The sequence below is a fragment of the Rhinoderma darwinii genome, chromosome 9 (assembly GCF_050947455.1).
Source record: "Rhinoderma darwinii isolate aRhiDar2 chromosome 9, aRhiDar2.hap1, whole genome shotgun sequence".
In the NCBI taxonomy this organism is placed as follows: domain Eukaryota; kingdom Metazoa; phylum Chordata; class Amphibia; order Anura; family Rhinodermatidae; genus Rhinoderma; species Rhinoderma darwinii.
Genome location: NC_134695.1, coordinates 95907673 through 95929451, shown reverse-complemented (window position 1 = coordinate 95929451; position 21779 = coordinate 95907673). Strand labels below are relative to the sequence as shown.

The following is a 21779-nucleotide window of genomic DNA, read 5'->3' as shown; positions in this document are numbered from 1 at the left end:
ACGAAAGGGCGGACTCCTAAGTCATTCCCACCCACGTGCAACACTAAGACCTCCGGAACCCTATCAAGCCGAGCATATGTCTGGAATTCCGCCAACACCCTGCTCCACGACATACCTCTAAAACCCAGCCAATGCACAACCGCATCCTGTCGCGGAATGCGCAACTGGCGACCATTCGGGCGGACGTCCGCCCTCAAAGCCCCCCAGTGCACGTAAGAATGACCCATCAACCACACCAAACACGGAGGCGAATCTGAAACTGAAAAAACAATTAGGCACCACCATATAACATTTGTAAAGCGTTAACAGCAAAATTCATAACATATGGGGGCGGACATAGGACTTAAACCTGTTGGACTCCCAACGACCAATACGCCTCACCCCCTCATCATCCAACCCCCAGCGCCCCGCTTCTGTTGCTGCGCCAATCCTGAAGGAATGAGATGAATATGAGCCTGCCGCGACACCAACCGCCGTCAAACATTTTTTAAATACAGCTCCAAACTGAAACCTGGACAAAAACGACCCGTCCACATGACGTAACAAAGGCAAATCTGGAGACCCCCTGTTTGGCGTAAAACCCCGCATGCACTCTACTGGGCCCATAACCGACCCCGGGGCGCAACCCCTTCAAAGCCTGCGATACCAGAAATTCCTTCGATACATCCTGAAAGCCCCGCAACTTAAACCCAAACGCCACCGCAGACATGAACCGGTTCACCTTCGCCACTGAAAACCCCGCCTCCCAGGCGTCCCCTAACCAGTACAAAAGTGCCACCAACCTGTCTCTATCCGTATTGACGTCACCCAACTCTCTTACCCACTCCTCCCACTGCCTCCAACAAGCAGCATAAGCACTCCACGTCGTGCGCGCCAAAGACCTTTGTACCAATTGTTCTACAGGACCGAGACCAGATCCCAAAGATGCTGCGGACAAGCCAAACCGAGACGTTCCGCTCCCGGTGCCAATTGCCGAAACCGGTCCCACTGCGAGCGAGAAAGAGCATCAGCGATACAATTCCGTACACCCGGGACATGCACCGCCACCACCCACGCGTTCAACGACAAACATACCAACACTAAATGTCGCAACAATTGAACTACCGGAGGAAAGGACGCCGTGATGTTATTAATGGCAAGCACCACCCCCATGTTGTCGCAGTAAAAAACGGACCTTCTTATCCCTGAGCCTGTCCCCCCAAATGGTAGCCGCCACCCCGATGTGAAACAGCTCGAGCAGGGCCAGATTCCGCGTGAGTCCACTGGACACCCAGCTAGCCGGCCATTGACCTGCGCACCACGGACCTCCCCCGTAAGCTCCAAAACCACCCGCCCCAGCCGCATCCGTGAAAATATTCAAAACACTCGTATCCTGCGCTGGGGCCATCCATAGCGAGCGACCATTGAACTGGCCCAAGAAGTCATTCCAAACCTGAAGATCAGCACGGTACTCCTCCTTGAGCCGCACAAAATGATGCGGCGCACGCACTCCCACCGTTGCCGCCGCCAACCTCCTACCAAACACCCTCCCCATCGGCATAATCCGGCAGGCGAAATTCAACTTCCCCAGCAGCGACTGAAGCTCCCTCAGCGTCACTTTCTTCATTCTACAAGCCCGTTGAACCTCCAGCCTCAAAGCACCCAACTTATCCGCCGGGAGACGACACTCCATTGCCACCGAGTCTATTTCGATTCCCAAAAACAAATCGTCGCTACCGGGCCCTCCGTTTTTTTGTTTTTTTTTTTTCGGCGCCAAAGGAATCCCAAAATCCCTCGCCACCTTCTGTAGAGCATGAAGCAAATTACCGCAAACCGGCGAACCCCCCGGGCCAACGCATAACAAATCATCTAAGTAATGGATCAACGAGTCGACCCCGGATACTCCCCTCTTTACCCACTCCACGAAGCTACTAAACGCCTCGAAGTATGCACAAGAAAGGGAACACCCCATCGGAAGGCACTGATCCACGTAAAAGGCCCCATTCCAAAAACAACCCAACAGCCGTTGCTTTCTGTATGGACCGGCAACAACCTGAACGCCGCCTCGATGTCAGTTTTTGCTAGCAGCGCCCCAGGACCCGCAGCCCGCACTAACCCCACCGCCTTATCGAATGAGGTATAAACTACGGAGCACAACTCGTGATCAATCCCGTCATTTACCGACGAACCTTTGGGATACGATAAATGTTGAATCAAACGAAACTTTCCGGGCTCGCGTTTAGGGACAATACCCAAAGGGGACACAACTAAATCTTTCACCGGCGACTCCACAAATGGCCCCGACATGCGCCCCAACGAAACTTCTTTTAACAACTTTTCCGACACGACTTCCACATGCAAGTAAGCCGATTTTAAATTTCTCCCCGTAACCGGAACCTCATAAGGAGGCGGAGGAATAACAAAACCAACACTAAACCCTTCATAAAGCAACCTAGCTGCCGCCCTATCCGGATACTCATTTAGATAAAGGGCCATCCTTTCCACCCTCACCGGCGACACCCCCTTGACCAGCCCCGTGCTGGTTCCCGGACCTCTTTTTTCGCAGACATTTTGCCGCCCCGTGTGATGCACCATTACACTCGGAGCACACGTGCTTGAACTTGCACGTGGCCCCAAACTTGCACTGGCCTTCATTGAATTGCCAGCAAAACCCCGCCTTTCCCCCGCCGCTTGGTCCACTCTGACTAGACTGGCCTCCCTGGCCACCGCTCCCGGGAAAGGGCTGCCTAACCGGAGCCGTAACCCGTAACCAGAGAGCAATATCCTTCTGGTCCCACCGAATCGCCGGCCGAACCGCCTTCCGCTGACGGAATTGCTCATCATATCGCAGCCACGCCTGACCCCCATACGCCCTATGAGCCTCCCCAATAGCATCAACATAACAAAATAACGCCGAACAATTTTCCGGCGCCTTTTCCCCTATCACACTAGCCAATATGGCGAACGCCTGCGACCAATTAACGAACGTCTGCGGGATAAGCCTATACCGCCGCCGTTCCTCCTCGTCCTTTTTACTCTCATCCCGCTTGCTCTTATCCAAATTGAATTTAGCCAGCGGCAAGAGAGAAAAAATTTCAACGTATTCATCTTTCCAGATCCGATCACGCACCTCCTGCTTTAAATGCGCCCCCAACGGACCCTCAAAACAAACATACACCTCCCCCCGAGCACGATCGTCCATGCGCACTCGATCGCCGTCCTTCTGTGCCTCAGTCTGCACCGACACCGCGACCGCCTCTCTAACCGCCACCACAGGACGCGCCTGCAACGATCCCACGTCCCTGGGGCCTTCCCAAACTACCGCAGGGGACACTTCCGTTACTACCGGCGCCGCGGCCCTATCAAGGCGCCCCACCAGCTCCCGTAAGCAACCCACTAAATCTGCCAAACCCGCTCCGTCGCGTCCGCCCGCGCCACTACCGGCCCCCGATGCTATGCTAGCAGCCCCCCCGCCGACACCCGACATAAAAATCGCTGGATAAGACAATAATGGAGTTATACACTCACCGGGCTGCACAGGCGCTGTGTTCCCGTCAGCCGGACCATCCTGACCTCGACGATAGACGTCCAGTTCACCTTCCTCCAGTTCTTCTCTCGCCGACGACTGTCCCTCCCAACGACATCTTCGGAAAGGGGATGAGGACGCGCTGACCGATGGGCCGGCAACCTGCCGCCCGACCGCCGGGACCCAGACTTCCGACCGGACCTGTTGCCTCGACGTCGCTGCAGATCTAGTCGTCCGTCTAGACGATCCTGACGAAGCCTGCCCCCTGGCCGGAACATCACCATGCGGGGCGGCCGTACCTTGCTCTCGACATCTTCCATCTGATGGGGGAGGGGTGACAGGGAGCCCAGCCTGCGACTCCCTGCTTACCGCCGGACCCCGTCGCGGCCTGGGATTCCTGCCAGGACGCAGGGCCTGGGAAGGGGCGGTCCTCCCAGCTGCCTGGCCTGCAGCGTCCGGGATCGGGCTCCCTCTGCGACGCCGTGTCCGCGGGACTACCTCCGGACTAAGGCGCTCTGGAGGTCGGGACCGCCGAGAGGGACGGGTCGACACAGCCCGCATCGCCGTCACCCCTGGCACCGCTCTCTGCCTGCCCAGCGCAGGAGCGGTTGTTGCCGACTCCCCCCCCGCCGCCATAGCCATGCTCGTAAGGGGGCCGGGGGAGGGGAGCCTGTCCCTTACAACAGACCCCGAACGCCGTGCCCGGCGTGGCGAAACGGCGTCCGGGATCCGCGTTAATGCAGCCACGGTCTCCTCCAGCCATCCGGGACCGTGGTGCACAGCAGCGGCACGCAGCCGCTCTAAAATCAGGGCCTCTGACATTACTAAAGAGCCAGGCAACGGGGAGCTTTGCTTACTGTGTGTTACTCCTCCCGCTGCTTCCGGCTCAATGCCGAGAAACAGCGGGAAGCACAGCAACGGCCCCCCCCGCCCCCCTTAACTCCTCCCCGTCCCCCCTTCAGCTCCTTCAACTTTCCCTGACCTCGTAACATTAACCCTTTCCCTACCAGGACGGTCATGTCGGCTTCCCTTAAGCCTGCAGCTGCGTCCAGCCTCTTCTGGACTCCCAAAAGACGCATACTGACTAAATACTCACCCCTCCTCGTTCCTACAATCTTCTTCTCTCCTGGGGGCCACCACAGACAACATCCTAAGGCCTTATTTACACGGACGTGTGCGTTTTGCGCGTGTAAAAAATGCAGCGTTTTCTGCGCGTTGCAGTTCCGTGTGTCATCAGTGTTTGGTGCGTGTATTTTTGCGCGTAGGGCATCATTATGTCACGTGGTTTTGTCGTATGCAAAATGAAATGAAGGAGGTGGTTTTCGTTTTCTCTTCATTTCTTTAACAACTGTTGCGCGAATCACGCACAGCACACGGATGTGCGTCCGTGTGCTTTCCGTGATTTTCACGCACACATTGACTTCAATGGGTGCGTGTTGCGCAAAAAACACTCAAGTATAGGACATGCAGTGAGTTTCATGCAGCGTACACACGCTGCGTGAAAAACACGGAATGCCTGAATGGCCCCATTGACTTACATAGGTCCGTGAATGCACGTTCCGGTAAATAAGCCCTAACGCTGGGGCCGGCATTAGGACGCTGTCTGCGACACACAGGAGTGAAGAAGACTGTAGGAACGAGGAGAGATTAGTATCTGAAGAGTCTGGTCTGGGGTCTGTATTTGTTTAGGGGGTCTGGGTCTCTATTTAGGGGATCTGTTTTTATTTAGAGGATCTAGTCTCAGCTCTGTACTTGTTTAGGGGTCCGCTCTGGGTCTATATTTGTTGAGGGTGTCTGGTCTGGTTTTTATGTTTTTCGTTTAGGGGTTCTGCATTTTTTAAGGGGTCCAGGGTCTCTATTTAGGGGATCTATTTTAATTTAGGGGGTCTGTATATATTTATGTTGTATGGTCTGAGCTCTGTATTTGTTTAGGGGGTCTGTTCTGGGTCTGAATTAGTTTAGGGGGTCTAGGTCTGTATTTGGTTAGGGGGGTCTCGTTTGGTTCTGTTTTTAGTATAGGGCTTTGCTATGTTTAGGGGGTCTCAATTTATTTAGGGGATATATTTTCATTTAGGGGGGGTGTATTTATTTAGGGTGTATAGTCTGAGCTCTGTATTTGGTTAGGGGGTCTGGTCTGAAGTCCGTATTTGTTTAGGGGGTCTGGTCAGGAGTCTGTATTTGTTTAGGGGGTCTGCTTTGGGTCTTTACTTATCTAGGACTGCAGGGGGTTGCAGTTTAACAGATATTTAGTCCATGCTTGCACTTTCAATATAGAATTTGGGGAGGTGCTTGTCACCCACTTAATAGCACCAGCCGAGCACTTACCTTGGACACCAGTTCAGACATGTGTACCAGCATGTATGGACCTCGCCACAGTATCTAATGCAGTGAGCCCCTCACCTGATTGAAATGGCTGATAACAGAGGACAATAGACTGCATGCACCGGAACAGCAGGTGTTGACACTTCTCATCCAGAGTTCCTGTCTGATATACAAATAAATAATTACTGTTTCTTATTTACAGGCCGCTGGAGATCCAGCTACGATGAAGCTGCGTTTGCTTCATGTGCTGGTTATCACCGACATCTTTTGTCATATGGTCCTGTGTACTGCAAACAGTGCACACCAAGAAGGTCAACACATCGAGACCAACCGACGTGTGAAGAGGGCCTGGGTGTGGAATCAGATAACTACTCTTGAAGAACAAACAAGTATTCCATATTTGATAGGAACGGTAAGAAAACAGTAATGGAATAGGTGGTAGATAGTCCCTGGATTGAGACTCCAATTAAATAGTCCTGAAAGTCCCATCGGTAGCCAGCAACATTCATTTCAGACCGTCCAGTCCTGTGATTGGAGCTGAAAATTGGCAATTACATACTAAAATACATATGTAGAAGAGCCAGGTTTATTAATGTAGCAGAATTAGTTTGCCATTTGGCAGTCATATACAGTTTACATAGTTTATACGGTTGTAAAAAAAAACACAGGTCCGTCATCATTTTCCATATGACTGCATGTGAACCTACAACATTATTTTAATCGTAGTTCAGCTCTGCTATATCTTGAATACGAAAATACTGCTATATGAAGTAGTCTAAAGGACGCAAAGAATATTCGTTTGCACCTTCATTACACTTCTTATAAAAATCTTAAAATAACATAATACCCAGTAGACAATATTAACGTAGCATAGTGCATGGTGCGGTACACATACCCACTCACATCAGTCCATGTCCCAAGTCTATTTTCCCTATCTTGAGCTCACATATACTTTACACACTAGGGCCATTTTCATAGGATGCCAGCAAACCTATCATTATGTTTTTGGAATTTAGAGTACAACTAGAGTAAAGCTAAGATATCATGGGGAGTGCTTTCAAACTTCATGCAGAACCTACCCTGGGACGATTTCAGCTCCGAAGCTAAAGCCACGGTGCTTAGTCAAATCTCCCCATTTGTTCTATGAGGGCTTGGTGGAGTATGCGTATGCGTCCAAAATGGAGTGTATGTATTATAAATAAGAACATTAGGGATTGGTGGGGAAAAATGGAGGAATGGAAACAAATTAATGACTGTCCCCCGACAGCAACTTCCGTGAATGAGGGTGTAGGGGGAATGCATTCTGAGACCCCTGCCTTGGGCGCCAATAGAGCCTGATTGTTAATATTAGAATAGATCAACTTTTTGATTCCAATAAGCAATATTGAATCATCCATTTTGGTTTTTAGCTTTACTCCACTAAGCTACGCAAAGGTTCACAGTACATACTTGAAGGAGAGTATGCTGACACCCTCTTCAAAGTAAAAGAGAACACAGGAGACATCTACGGCTATGAGAAGCTGGATCGTGAGAAGAAGGCACAGTACAACCTGACGGCTCTGCTTGTAGACATGACCACTCTGAAAACATTGGAGCCTCCTGAGATGTTTTCAATTAGACTCATTGATATAAATGACAATGCTCCCATTTTTACACAAAAGTTGTACAATGTATCAGTCCCAGAGATGTCTTCAACAGGTATGTACTTATGACCATTATATACTAACGGCTAGAAAATAATAAGAACGTATTTCACACTTCGATAAACTATGTATGCTCATTTATTGATTGAAATAAAAAAAAATATAGAAAAAAGGTGTACTGGCTTTACACTTATATTGCTGCTGGAGGTTCACTCCTAGGGGGGTTGGGACCTAGGGCTATGGCCCAGTTTGCCACCTCTTAAAACGAGCCTTGTAGATCCACCCATGTTAACAAAAGACCCAGTCTTTGTTATTTTTTTACCTCCTCCCCTGACCACCAAGATTGAGGCAACAAAATTTTGCCAAATTTGGTGTCTTCTTATTGAACTTAGAGGTTATTAGGAACCCATGTAACAATTATAGCAAATCCCTAACCAGATATTTTACCTTCAAATAATACCAATTTCTAATCTCACCTTGTTTTGTCTTCATCTCCTTCTCTAAATTTCCTAAGTAGCAGTAGAATTAAGGACCTATTACACTGGACAATTTTGGCCAGTGGGGCGAGCGCCAATCAACGAGACAGCTCGTTGATCGGCGCTCGTTTGCTCCTGTCACACGGAGCTATGGATGGGGACGAGCGGGCGTTACTCCGATCGCTCGTCCACATACATTATTATCATGTCGGCAGCGCGTCTCCCTGTTTACACAGGTGGATGTGCTCCCGAAAACGATATTATTTTACTTTTTTAATATGAGCCATTGCTCGTTCAACTGCTGATCGCTGCCCTGTTTACAAGGGGCAATAATCGCCAACAGGCGTTCTATGAACGATCGTTTGCCCGATAATTACCCAGTGTAAAACTCTCTTTAAGCTGGACCTAATTATTAGATCAAAGTTGATCGAACCTGCCAACTTTGGCAGGATCAGGCAAATAATTTAACGTACCTGGGGGGACTCCTGACAGTCCCCTTATGGCAGATATCAGGGGAAAGAAGAAAGAGGCATGTTGGTTTTTAACATGCCCGATACTTTGCTCCCGTTGGAGAAAATCCACTGCCACAGGGGTCAAACAATGGTCAAAGGACTGATAATATTTTTGAAATGTCTCTGTAATGCTTTATTTGCTGTATAATCAATGTACCATTGTAGATTATACTACATAATTTTTTCTTCCCTGTATAGATGTCTCGGTGACCACAGTTACTGCAGTAGATCCAGATGATCCCACGGTGGCAGGACATGCCAAAGTAACATACAAAATACTTCAAGGGTATGAACATTTCAAAATCAATGAATTCACAGGTGAGTCAATGCTTCATGGTGAGTAAGGTAAAGTGTAGTCGAGCAGAAATTTTTAGATTTTTAGTGGAGTAAAGGTGGTTTTACACGGGCAGATATTATGAAAAATGATAGCTGGTATATAGTTGGGTACTGAGGGCAACGTATCTCTACCCTGCAACAGTCCTGACTGAACCCCAAAGCAGTGGGGCATAAAAATGAGGCATTTCTGTGTGGTTTCGGGAATGTGCCTGTGCAATTCGGGATACAAATGTTGGGAGGTATGCTTTCCCTTTGCACAAGGTTTGATAAATCACCCTCATCAATATCCACATTGACTTTACTTTTTAATAGCTATTGCCAAAGCCAAAATCTGTTCATAATGCCAAATTTAAATATTTCAATATTGTTAATATCCAACTTTCGACTATATTTTCTATAGGACAAATTTCTACATTGCGTTCCGACTTAGACAGAGAGAAAAAAGCCAATTATGAAATCATTGTGCAAGCCAAGGATTCTCCAGGACTGAGTGGAGGATTTTCAAGTTCAGCTACAGTTACCATCCATTTGAGTGATATCAATGACAACTTTCCAATTTTCACACACAGTAAGTATTGGAAAACAATCCAAAAAAACTGGGTATGTCATGAAATAAGTCGATTTGTCTTGGAAACAAATACACATATAAAACTTGGAGGAGTAAAAATCACCCATCAATTATGATGGTCAACCTTCTCATGGATGGTGATTTACACTTCCTATGGCCTGGGGTGGTCTTCTGCATAACCTAAGAAAGCCATGTTCCCAACCTCATGAAAGCTGGCCATATTAAAAACTGTGGAATACGATAGATATTTCTCCCGGGTCCACCATAAGCATGCACTCTCGGCATGTTTATTTTAATGGGGAGAGGGGAATAAGCCGCTACCAGACGCCTTTGGCAGAAGCTTATCTCCAATGGGAACATGGATCGGGCCGACTATCTAATATGTATGGGCACGGGAGGCCTCCATACACATTATAGAGAGGTTTGATCCCACCAAAATCGAGTTTTGAATAATGTGTATAGACAACTTGCCTACACAAGTCCATTATTCTCAACCAGTGCTGACCAACATTTATGGACTTCTTTGTCCATACCACACATCATTGGGCAGGCAAAAATCTGTAAGCCATCCATACTGTAAAGTGATGACACTTGCTGCTGCTCTGAGCCCATAATCCCATCTAAAATACTCAATGGACTTAATAAATATAGTAAATATCCCTTTAGGTCAGAATAAGACATAAGAACCCAATAGGATCATCAGTTCGATTACAGCGATTCTTAACTTTTCGCTCCTGGTCTGTTACCTATGGCTACACATGCCGCATAAATGGGTCCTATAGGTTTTAGTCAATTTGCACAATCGTGTAGTATAGATTTTATATTATATAATATGATATTATAAAAATTAAAAAATAAGTGAACCTCCATATATCGTGAGTGTTTTACTTCATTAGGGACCACTACTCTATTTCTTTAGCAGGTGCCTCCAGTACTCTTAACACTAGGCCAGTTACCTCCAGCCTTTGGCTCTCCAGCTGTTGAGAAACTACAACTCCCAGTAAGCCCTAACAGCCAGCATGCTGGGAGTTGCCGTTTTTCAACAGCTGGAAAACCACAGGTTAGAGTTGACGGCTCTAAACAATCTCGGCAATGTGTTTATACCATAGGGAGTCTGATCCATACGCAGCTATGGGTGAAGGCTGTCAAATGGACATCCCTGATGGAAGCCGTCATTGTATGAGAACATTTCTTATAGCATGAGCGATATATTGAACTTCAAGAACCCTGTACTTTCAATCTGACACTAATGTCTCCAAATTCCCAGAACTTTACACATTCAATGTTAACGAGGATTTGAGAGTTGGAGACGTGGTTGGAAAGATCACGGTAGAAGATATAGACGAACCACAGAACAGAATTGCCAAGTACACTTTCATGAAAAGTATATTTGAGCAATGGTTTAAGATAAAAAGCAACGAACAGACCAATGAAGGAATAATATATCTGACCAAGGTATGAAACGGCCTTTTTGCACATCTCTTTCCCCATCTTATTTACTAAGCATTGCCCCTTGCTATGGTTAAACATGTGTCTTTCATTTCAGCCGTTGAACTACGAGAGTAAGAATCAATTCAAAATGACCATCGCCGTTTCCGACCCGTTAATCGATTTACAAGTAGCGAAACAGAAAATGCTAAACAACAGCACAGAGGTTATTGTAAATGTCTTAGATGTGGATGAGCCCCCTGAATTCAGCAAGCCGTTCTACCTGTTCAAGGTTAAAGAAGACGTCAAACTAAAAAATATTGACTATGTCTCGGCTACAGACCCTGATTTTGCCAAAAGAGCTGTGCGGTAAGACTAGTCACGTAACGTCAATGGTATCGTATGATATGAAACAATGCGGAAATATTTTACTTTGGTTCCAAACAAGAAAAAAGTTTTTTTCAGTTAAACTTGAATATCTGTGTTACAAGGACACGTAGTAGACGCGATATGCCACAATCGGCTCATACTAACCTGGGTTGGGAAGTCTAGTGGGGCTCTTGTGTTGACCCATAAAGTGATTGTCCGGGATTTTAAAAAAAAACTGTTCCAAAAACAGCGCCACACCTGTACACAGGTTGTGTGTGGTATTGCAGTTCAGCCCCATTCATTTTAATGTAACTGAGCTGCAATACCAAATACAATCCATGGACAAGTGTGGCCGCAGCATACACTGGCTGTTGCGGACGTGTAGCGGACTTGTTGTGGACTCAGTGCGGAATTTCTCCATTGACTTCAATGGAGATTCAAAATGCCGCAATGAAATCCGCAGATGTTATGTAGATGTTATGTGTGTTGCGGAGCGTATTGGTTTTACGAACATGATATTTCTTCATTCTGGCTGGACCTATGCATTTCTAGGTCTATAGCCAGAGTGAAGCCCCATGCATAACATAAAAACGCCCGTAATCACGGGCCGTTATTATGGCACGAGCGGGCCCATAGAAGTCAATGGGGCTCCCGTAATTACGGGTGACTACGTGTGTGCACCCGTAATTACGGGGGCGTTGCTAGGCGACGTCAGTGGATAGTCACTGTCCAGAGTGCTGAAAGAGTTAAACTATCGGAAGTAACGCTTTCAGCACCCTGGACAGTGACTTCCGATCACAATGTACATCAACCTGTAAAAAAATAGAAGTTCATACTTACCGAGAACTCCCTGCTTCTTCCTCCAGTCCGGCCTCCCGGAATGACGTTTCAGTCCATGTGACGGCTGCAGCCAATCACAGGCCAATCACAGGCTGCAGCGGTCACATGGACTGCCGCGTCATCCAGGGAGGTCGGGCTGGATGTCAAGAGAGGGACGCGTCACCAAGACAACGGCCGGTAAGTACGGTATGAATTTCTTTTACTTTTACTAGGGAAAGGGCTGTCTCTTCTCTTTAACCTGCACTGAAAGAGAGAAGGGAAGCCCTCTTCCCCTTAATACGCAACGGCTAGTCCGCATCACTTTAATGCACATTTTAGGCAAAGCCGCAACAGAATCTGCAACGCAGATTATGTGCGGCATTGATGCGGACAGTGTCGGCAGAAATACGCCACGTCGGGCCATGCCCTAACCATGGAAACACATAGGTCTACATAGGAACTGTATACACAAAACGGTAGGACTATTTGCAAAGAAGCTCCTGGGCCTCAATTCCAAATAGGTAATAGGACATGTGCCATTCAGAATACTGATGTCTTCTTACTTGGCAGAGGGGCCCTGGTGCAACTGTCGCCTCTATACCCTCTATAGAAACACCACTACATAGGAGCAATTCAATTGGTAGATGTACTGTTTATATGAACTGCGCTCATCATCAACCGTCCCTACATCTTTATTATAACCTCAGTCCTATATTTTTCCCTTTGCCAAATAAAGGGGTAATGCCCCAAAAGGCCACTCTTCTCCTCGTGACTGTATCCGACAGGTTTCCCTGTGTATTGATTACAGCTCATTAGGGAATTAATTATTACAGGCTGGATTAATATATTAGTATTAGAAGGCAGTGGCCACAATCATTTTATAAACGATGTCTTCCTCTCTCCTTATAGATATTCTGCCAAAACTAGCAAAGATGACCCTATCAGAGTGACAAACACTGGGAGCGTTTATGTTGAGAAGTCACTTGATAGAGAAACCAACGCTTGGCACAACCTAACCATAACAGCTGAGGAAATTGGTAAGTACGAAAGGATATATATATGTATGTGTATATTATTTTTTTTCTTTTATTATTCTTTTTTATTTATTTATTTATTTTTCATTATTATATTTATTATATATGGTGTACTGCAAATGTCCTATTCGTAGTGAGCTCAGTCAACAAGATTGAGGGAGGTTCAGATTATTTAGACCGTGGCTTCAAGGTAACTGCATCATGGAAATATTGCAGGATAACCATGACAGAGACTCAATTTATCCCTATGGAGAAAAAGTCACAAGCAACTTTACAACCAATGGTCACAAGGTCATGGGCAACTCCTTTACCCCCATAGGGAAGCACTGGAATCGTGGCACAGTGGGGTTGTCCCATGGTTCAGTTTCTTTAGGGCAGATTCAGACGAACGTTGCGTTTTTGCGCGCGCAAACAACGCGCCATTTTGCGCGCGCAAAAACCATTTGACAGCTGCGTGTGTCATCCGTGTATGATGCGCGGCTGCGTGATTTTCGCGCAGCCGCCATCATAGAGATGAGGCTTGTCGACGCCCGTCACTGTCCAAGGTGCTGAAAGAGCTAACTGATCGGCAGTAACTCTTTCAGCACCCTCGACAGTGAATGCCGATCACAATATACAGCAACCTGTTAAAAAAAAAGAAAAAGTTCGTACTTACCGAGAACTTCTCTCCCGGCCGTTGCCTTGGTGACGCGTCCTTGGTGACGCGCCTCTCGACATCTGGTTCCACCTGCCTGGATGACGCGGCAGTCCATGTGACCGCTGCAGCCTGTGCTTGGCCTGTGATTGGCTGGAGCTGTCACTTGGACTGAATTGTCATCCCGGGAGGTCAGACTGGAGGAAGAAGCCGGGAGTTATCGGTAAGTCAGAACTTCGTTTTTTTTTACAGGTTCATGTTTATTGGGATCGGTAGTCACTTCCATGGTGCTGAAACAGTTTAACTCTTTCAGCACCCTGGACAGTGACTATCTCCTGACGTCGCGTACCGGAATTTTTTTTGCCGGGTTCGGCCAAAACGAGTTCGGCCGAACCCGGTGAAGTTCGGTTCGATTGTCCGGGTTCGCTCATCTCAAAGACACTCCATTTGGATGTTTGGAAACAGAAAAGCACGTGGTGCTTTTCTGTTTACATTCATCCTTTTGACAGCTGGTGCGCTGTTTCAGTCGGTTCGCACGGAAGTGCTTCCATGCGACCTGCGTGGTTTTCACGCACCCATTGACTTCAATGGGTGCGTGATGCGCGAAATACGCAGAGATATTGAGCATGTCGCGCTTTTTGCGCAGCTGACAAACGCTGCGCAAAAAGCACGGACTGTCTGTACTGCCCCATAGACTTGTATTGGTCTGTGCGTGGCGCGTGAAAACCACGCGGCCCGCACGGACCGAATACACGTTCGTGTGAATCCCCCCTAACTCCAGCACCAATGTGTATGAAACAAGGGGATTGAGAGATGAGACTTGGACTGTCTAACCATTTTCAAGATCTCTGCTTGCTGGTAGTGTAGAGATATATTGTTGTTTATGTCCGTAGGCAAAAAAGCAATCCTGATCTTATTCTACCAACACAGGTGCACGGCTCGCGACAGACTGTAAATGTAAATTAGAGTGCTTTTATTCACTGTCAGCAAGCAGAGATCTTGAAAATGGTGATTATTTAATACACATAATATGCTAGAGCAGGGGACCCCCCTCTATAACATCCATATGCCCTAATAGGACATATGGAAAGAGGTTGTCCTGCTGTGACAACACATTTAGGCCTTATTCACACGGATCTATGCAATTCAATGGGGCCATTCAGACATGCAGTGTTTTTCACGCAGCGTGTTTCCGTTGCGTGAAACTCACAGCATGTCCTATTCTTGTGAGTTTTTAGCACATTGAAGCGAATGGGTGCATGAAAATCACGGACAGCACACGGACGCACATCCGTGTGCTGTCTGTGATTCACGCACAAGTTCATAAGAAATTAAGTAAAATAAAATTTAAAATAAAGAAATGTGCATCAATAGTGACATCCCCAACTGATGCCACACGGGACACACACGGATGACACACGGAACTGCAACTCATGACAAACGTGTCCGTTTTTATTAGTGTGAATAACGACTTAAGGAAAGGGAATGTAAGTCATTTCAATGGTTAGTTGTTAGATATTTTTTAACAATAACTCTTCATTGCAGACTCTCCGACTAAGAAAGCGTCATCAGTCAACGTTTACATACAGGTGCTGGACGTCAACGACAATGCCCCAGAGTTTGCCGAACCCTATGCTCCAAGAGTGTGTGAAAATACAGCCTCTGACCTTGTAAGTGACTGTGACCTTGGTACAACCGGAGGAAATAGTTCTAAAGGCCCACGATACAGCCGAAAGCACTGCACCCCCTATAGCTATGCCCCTTGCTGGTCCATGTCCCTTTTCAATTGCAACATGAACACTGTTGTTCACATTTTATACAAAAATCATATCAACAATTGGGACTAATAGATTATTTGTAAAAAGAAAAAAATAACCCCAAAAAGCCATAGGCCAGAACAGCAATGATCCGCTTCAGATGGGGTAGTCTTCTTCTGGACTTTATGGATTTTGCTGGGTCCTGTTATCATGTTAGAAGCTGAGCCTACCAGAGAAATGTCTGATGACATGACCCATAAAGTCCAGCAGAAGACAACCAAATCTGATGCTGACAGTAAATATTAGTCATATTGATATGCCCTTCAAAAGTGGACATGTCTTCAGGACCATGTCTTCTGGTGGGCGAGTCCAATTCTGGTTATGAATGGTCTATTTGATTGACCTCACATGAATCTCCCTCATTAATGTTATCATCTTTGCCTCGAGTTGGGTTTGCTTTCTAAACATGTTCTCAATGGGGACTGAATACCATATTGACATAAGTCTTCATCTTCTGCCAGTCTGGGATTGTTCCTCAAGTGGGTAGTCGTAAAAAACACCTTGCAGCCAATTATAGGCAATGCTACAATGTCTAGATGTTAATGGAGGCAAGTAGGAGGCCACAAACTGAGAGATCATAGGGGTCTACATCTCCATGTACAACAAAATCAAAGACCATATCCATCAAATATATATTTTAACTAGTACCAGTATATTTATGTAAATGCAACCATAGGGTAGGCCCAATATATATTTATTTTCAATGCTATGTATGGGTAGGGTTGTTACAGAACTGAAATCATTGACCAATACAACTATTAATTCCATTTGTTGGTATCCTTGTAGGCAATCTTAAAGATCTCAGCAACGGATAAGGATGAAATGGTCCCAGGGATGAAGTTTACATATTACTCAGCGGAAAAAGAAAACAATTTTACAGTGGTGGATAATCACGGTATTGTTCTGTTCTTCCCAGCTAGGCTTCAGCACACACACGCACGCACGCACAATGTGGTTTTGGAAATGTAGAATTTTGATTCCGATACTATATAGTCAATGGAATCTCAATGGGGTTCTCGGGAGCTGCTGGTGACTTCCATCCACTGCAAAAGTATATTACTGAGCACTAGATGCGTAAAATATGACTGTATCATCATGTTTTTTACAGCAATGAAAATATTTTGACAATGCGTGATACCAATCGCCGCTAAGCCAAAACGTATACCTCGCAACCGCCCCGGATTCAGCGGGACAGTCCCGGATTTCGGGCGGTGTCCCGCTGTCCCAGGCGATCGGTGGTATGTCCCGGTGTCAACTGTATCTGGGTCCTCAGGAGCGTTGCCGACGCTCTGGCCGATAATTCTGCTCCTAGAGGGAATCTCTGACACCACTGCCCATATATGGACAGTGACATGAGTGGCTCCTCCTAGAGCGCAATCCCCGGTCACAGCGTCGCCGATGCTCTGGCTGGGGATTCCGTCCCTAGAGGGAGTCCGAATGGCTACAGGGGGGTATCGCTATCTATATGGGCACTGTGGCACTATCTACAGGGGACACAGTGGCGTTATCTACATGGGCACTGTGTGTGGCATTATCTATATTGGCACTGTGGCACTATGAGGGCACTGGCACTTTATATGTGGGCACTAGGGGCAGCTAAGTGGGCATTATACCATATGGGTGCAGCTATGGGGCATTATACTGTATTGGGGCAGCTAAGGGGCATTATACTGTATGATGGCAGCTAGAGGGGCATTATACTGTATGGGGGAGGCTACAGGGGCTATGAGGCAGCTAAGGGGTATTATAGTGTATTTATGGTGGTAGCTATGGGGGGCATTATAGTGTACGGTTGTAGCCATGGGACCATTGTACTGTATGGGGAATCTATAGGGACATTATACTGTATGGGGCAGCTATGGGGCATTATACTGTATGGGGCGGCTATGGGGGCATTATACTGTATGGGTCAGCTATGGAGGGCATTATGCTGCATGGGGCAGCTATGGAGCATTATACAGTATGGGAGCAGCTATGGGGGCATTATACTGTATGGTGGCATTATACTGTATGGGGGCATCTGTGTGGGCATTACACTTTATGGGTGCATTTATGGGGGCATTATACTGTATGGAGTCAGCTATGAGGGCATTATACTGTTTGGTGGCAGCTATGGGGGCATTATACTGTGTGGGGCAGCTATTTGGCATTATACTCTGTTGGAGGCACTATGGGAGCATGATACTGTGTTGGCTGAAGCGGGTGTGTATGGGCAGGGATTGGGCGGGATTAGAGGCATGGCTTAAAGGGAAAACATTTGCCCTGGCGTGCCATGCGCGTCGCAGCAGTTGTCCCTCTTTGCGATGCTTGAAAGTTGGGGGGGTATGCCAAAATGCACAGTATCCTTAAAGGGTTTGTCCAGCATTATAAAAACATGGCTGCTTTCTTCCAAAAACAGCACCGCACCTGTCCAAATGTTGTGTGTGGTATTGTAAATGAGCCCCATTTACTACAATGGAGCTGATTTACAATACCCATACACAACCCATGGACAGGTGCGGTGCTGGTGTAGCCATGTTTTACTAATCATGGACAACCCTTTTGATGTTAAGCCCAGCCAAGAACTAGAAAGTAAGTTTTGGTTACAGATTTAACCTCCTGAATCTCCGTCCCCAAGCCTCCATTATTGGGTGTTCTCAGTTTCCGCAGTAGCTTGGTGGAGGAGTTATCCGCTCTTTGTAGATAAGTATTCCCAACAATAGTGTCCATGGTAGTGAGTATGGTGAGTATGGAGCGCATCTTCAGCAACCCTACTACTAGCTCACCATCAACACCATGGTCATGTATTAAAGTATATGGACATTAAACGGCTGGCCAACTAGTAGAGCTTGACAGTCATCTTTCGTAGACATGTACATGCAGGCTGAAGGCCCTTTTACATGGGCCAATGATCGGGCGCATGACCGCTCGTTCGAATGCTTGTTGTCTATTGATGTCCTGTGTAAATGATCGTTTGACAGCTGATCAAATCTTTTATGCGGCCGAAAAAATTGGGTCATGTCTTCAGCCTAACAGAAAGCACCGATCACAGCTGAAGATACAGGTGCTCAGCTGAGCGCTTCTTCACCTTCGTTTTATCGGTGGTGGAGGTCTCAGAACCCGGACCCCTTCAATGCAAATTTCTGATATGTCTCTTTGACATATCAAATGTTTGATGAAAGTACAATTACTCTTCAAGATATTTTTGAGAGCTCCCCAGGATATGTATAGAGCTACAAAAATATCCTGGAAACGGCCTTGTCCTTGAAGCTTCCAATTATGCAAGTTGTATCTGGAAAGATTGGACTATCCAATCCAGCGTATATCTATTTCTGAGCACCCAATGTAACATTCAGGAAAGGATCACACCACATGGGAGAGAATAAAAACTTCAGAGCTCATCAAGATAATCCAACATGTTTGAAAGTAGTTCATATCCCTCTTCTGGATGGCGCTCACCAGTCACGAGGCCAAAATATAGGCAGAGGTCTTCTAGACCAGTGATGTCCAAGGTTGTCTATAACTATCCTTAGAGTAGTTATCATATGATATTATTGTATCTTTTGCAGATAATACAGCAAACATCATAGTAAAGAATGGAGACTTTAATCGTGATGTGACTAAGTTCTACTACCTACCAATTGTGATCTCTGACAATGGAGTCCCATCTCTGAGCAGCACCAATACTCTGACCATCACTGTCTGCAAGTGTAATGAAGAAGGGGAATTCACATTCTGTGAGGAGGCTCTAAAGCTTGCGGCAGTATCGGCTTCAACCATCATCATCATCTTATGCAGTCTGGCCCTAATCCTTTTGTGTGGTAAGGTCTCACGTCAGGTTTGGTGTCACCTACAAATGCTTGTGCATGGCGTTTGTGGGCCCCTTGCTCTAAAATCATTGATCATCCCTCTTATCACAGAGCACCCACTTATGTTTCTCCAACAATCCATATGAAATTCATTAGCTCAGTCCCTTACATGCAATCTAAGAGACAGTAGGACTCTACTAGCTGCTTTTGAGATAGCAGTGGGCCTCCTTACCTGCTCGGACCATGCGCAGATGCACAGGTCGCTCATATGGTATGTATGCCCCTGCTGTGAAGAATAGGACCCTGTTTAACATGTACTACCCAAGCAGGCATCCAGCTCACCATGGGCTCTATAGCAGCACTAGATCCTCCCCATGGGTTCCTCTAGGGGGCCAAAGCTCTGATAAAAAAATAAGCCCCAAAGGTCCAGCAGAAGACAACCCCATTTGGAGATAAATTATCCCACAAGGATCTATTTCTTCTGGCATGAGTTACAAACATCCTATTTGACCTCAATGATGAATTGTCCTGTGTGTACAATGATAAGAAAGTATGCACGCTGCCTACGCGTTTCAGACGGCAACAGCGTCCTTAGTCATGGCTTGTGAGCTGGAGGATACCTCCCACATACATTTTAGTTTTGTACAATGATAACAAAGATTACAATGCTATCAAAAGTAGATGTACAGGTTCTGAATATATGAGAATGATTTATTTTGGTAGGCAAAGGGACCCCAGCCCGACCTTGCCCTTTAAGCAGGTCCACATTTGGCACAATCCGAATCTACACCTCAATCATAAGATCTATTTTGCTAGTACATCTCACCACCTCATCATAAAACCTGTTGGTACTTTAGTTAAAGTCTCCATCTTCACTTTGATTTCATGTTTCCCGTTACAGTTCTTGCAGCATTTCTGATACTGAGGAGAATGCACAATAATGGCCCCTTGATATTAGTCAAGAACCCTGCAGAAATCCATGAGCAGTTGGTGACCTATGACGAGGAAGGTGGAGGAGAAATGGACACCAACGGATATGATGTATCAGTGCTCAACTCTGTGCGTAGAAACATGATTAGGTCAAAGCCTGACATGGAGGCCTATCCCAATCTATACGCCCAGGTCCAGAAACCAGCCAGAAATGGAGACATGTTCTCCGTGATTGAAGCAAAGAAAGATGATGCCGACAACGATGGAGAAGGCCTTCCCTATGACACTCTTCACATTTTTGGCTACGAAGGCTCAGAATCGATTGTGGAATCTCTCAGTTCCTTGGAATCTGGGTCATCGGATTCTGAAATTGACTATGATGTGTTGAATGAATGGGGTCCCAGATTTAAGATGCTGGCTGACTTGTATGGTCTAGAACACCTGGAAGATTTTCCTTATTAACATGGTTGTCACTCAACAAACACATACATCCATACACCTCAGTTAGGAGAACATCTATCTATGCTGATACTTAGGCTATTTAGGGATTATTGATATATTGGCAGGAGGAACAGTTTGAGGTTATAGATGCATCGATGAAGTAACATTTTGAAAAGCGGGTTCTTTGAAGATTGTCAGGTAAGCTGCCCATGTAGGAACGTGAGCAAACACATATTGTACAAGACACTCAATGGACAATCCTACATGATGGGAACCCCAAATGGGGTGGAGTACCATTGGGTTATTAGTTGGAACCACCAAAAGTAAAGCATTAAAAACTACCTATCATTATTAAAAAAATAAAATATTTGGAATTTTTCTTCCATCTGTATAATTTCTGTAAATGTACATGTTATCTCTATAAGGTCATGATCACACGCAAAATTTAGATTCAGTTTCTGGTGCCGTTTTTGGCTCAGTCAGATCCAGAAGTGGATCCAAAAGGAGGAAAGGTCTAAAGAAAAGATTGATGTATTTCCATTCTTTTGTATTTACTCTTCTGTTTTTTGTTAAAAAAAAAAAAAAACGGAGCCAAAAACTGCACCAAAAACGGCATCAAAACTCTGAGTGTGATCCTGGCCTAACTGGGCTGTGGGAGCTGTACTGTGGGCTCTGACCAATCAGATGTCGCCCTCTCTGGTACGCCCCCCTCCCTCTCACAACATGCAATCTCATACAGGCATCGATGAGGAGAAACTGCAGCTGCATCCCCCTACTCCCTGTCTAGTACTTATTGTTTCATACTAGACATATTTTAGGGGCTGAGGAGGTTTCTGAATATTTACAAAGAAGAGGGATCTAAAGGCTGCTGGAAGGTGAGAAAGATAAGAATTTTCTCTGATATTAGAAACTGTCATATATTGACATAATTTATAAAGGATTAAAGGGGTTGTGCACTACCGGACAACTGATGACCTATCCTATATCATCGGTGCGAGTCCGACACCCGAACCCCGCACCGATCAGCTGCTCCGGTGCTCTGCGGGCACCAGATTTTATGGCACATTGTGCAATGTACGGAGCCGGAAGCAGTTGGCTCCGTACATTGCATAGCACCTGTGCTGCCGGACTGCAGCTCTGCTCTTATTCAGTACTGC

At 46.3% G+C, this 21779-nt stretch overlaps 1 protein-coding gene across 1 annotated transcript in view; it reads left to right on the top strand.

Annotated features, from left to right (window-relative positions):
- Nucleotides 1–21001, top strand: part of CDH5 (cadherin 5) — a 48026-nt gene extending 27025 nt beyond the window's left edge. The window contains exons 2-12 of the mRNA XM_075838638.1: nt 6030–6239; nt 7237–7525; nt 8657–8776; nt 9195–9362; nt 10630–10817; nt 10909–11159; nt 12888–13015; nt 15192–15316; nt 16250–16358; nt 19012–19263; nt 20153–21001. Of these exons, the coding sequence (XP_075694753.1) occupies nt 6051–6239; nt 7237–7525; nt 8657–8776; nt 9195–9362; nt 10630–10817; nt 10909–11159; nt 12888–13015; nt 15192–15316; nt 16250–16358; nt 19012–19263; nt 20153–20643 (2310 nt within the window). The 5' untranslated portion in view covers nt 6030–6050 and the 3' untranslated portion in view covers nt 20644–21001. The remainder of the gene's footprint in view (nt 1–6029; nt 6240–7236; nt 7526–8656; nt 8777–9194; nt 9363–10629; nt 10818–10908; nt 11160–12887; nt 13016–15191; nt 15317–16249; nt 16359–19011; nt 19264–20152) is intronic.
- Nucleotides 21002–21779: the final 778 nt, after the last annotated feature.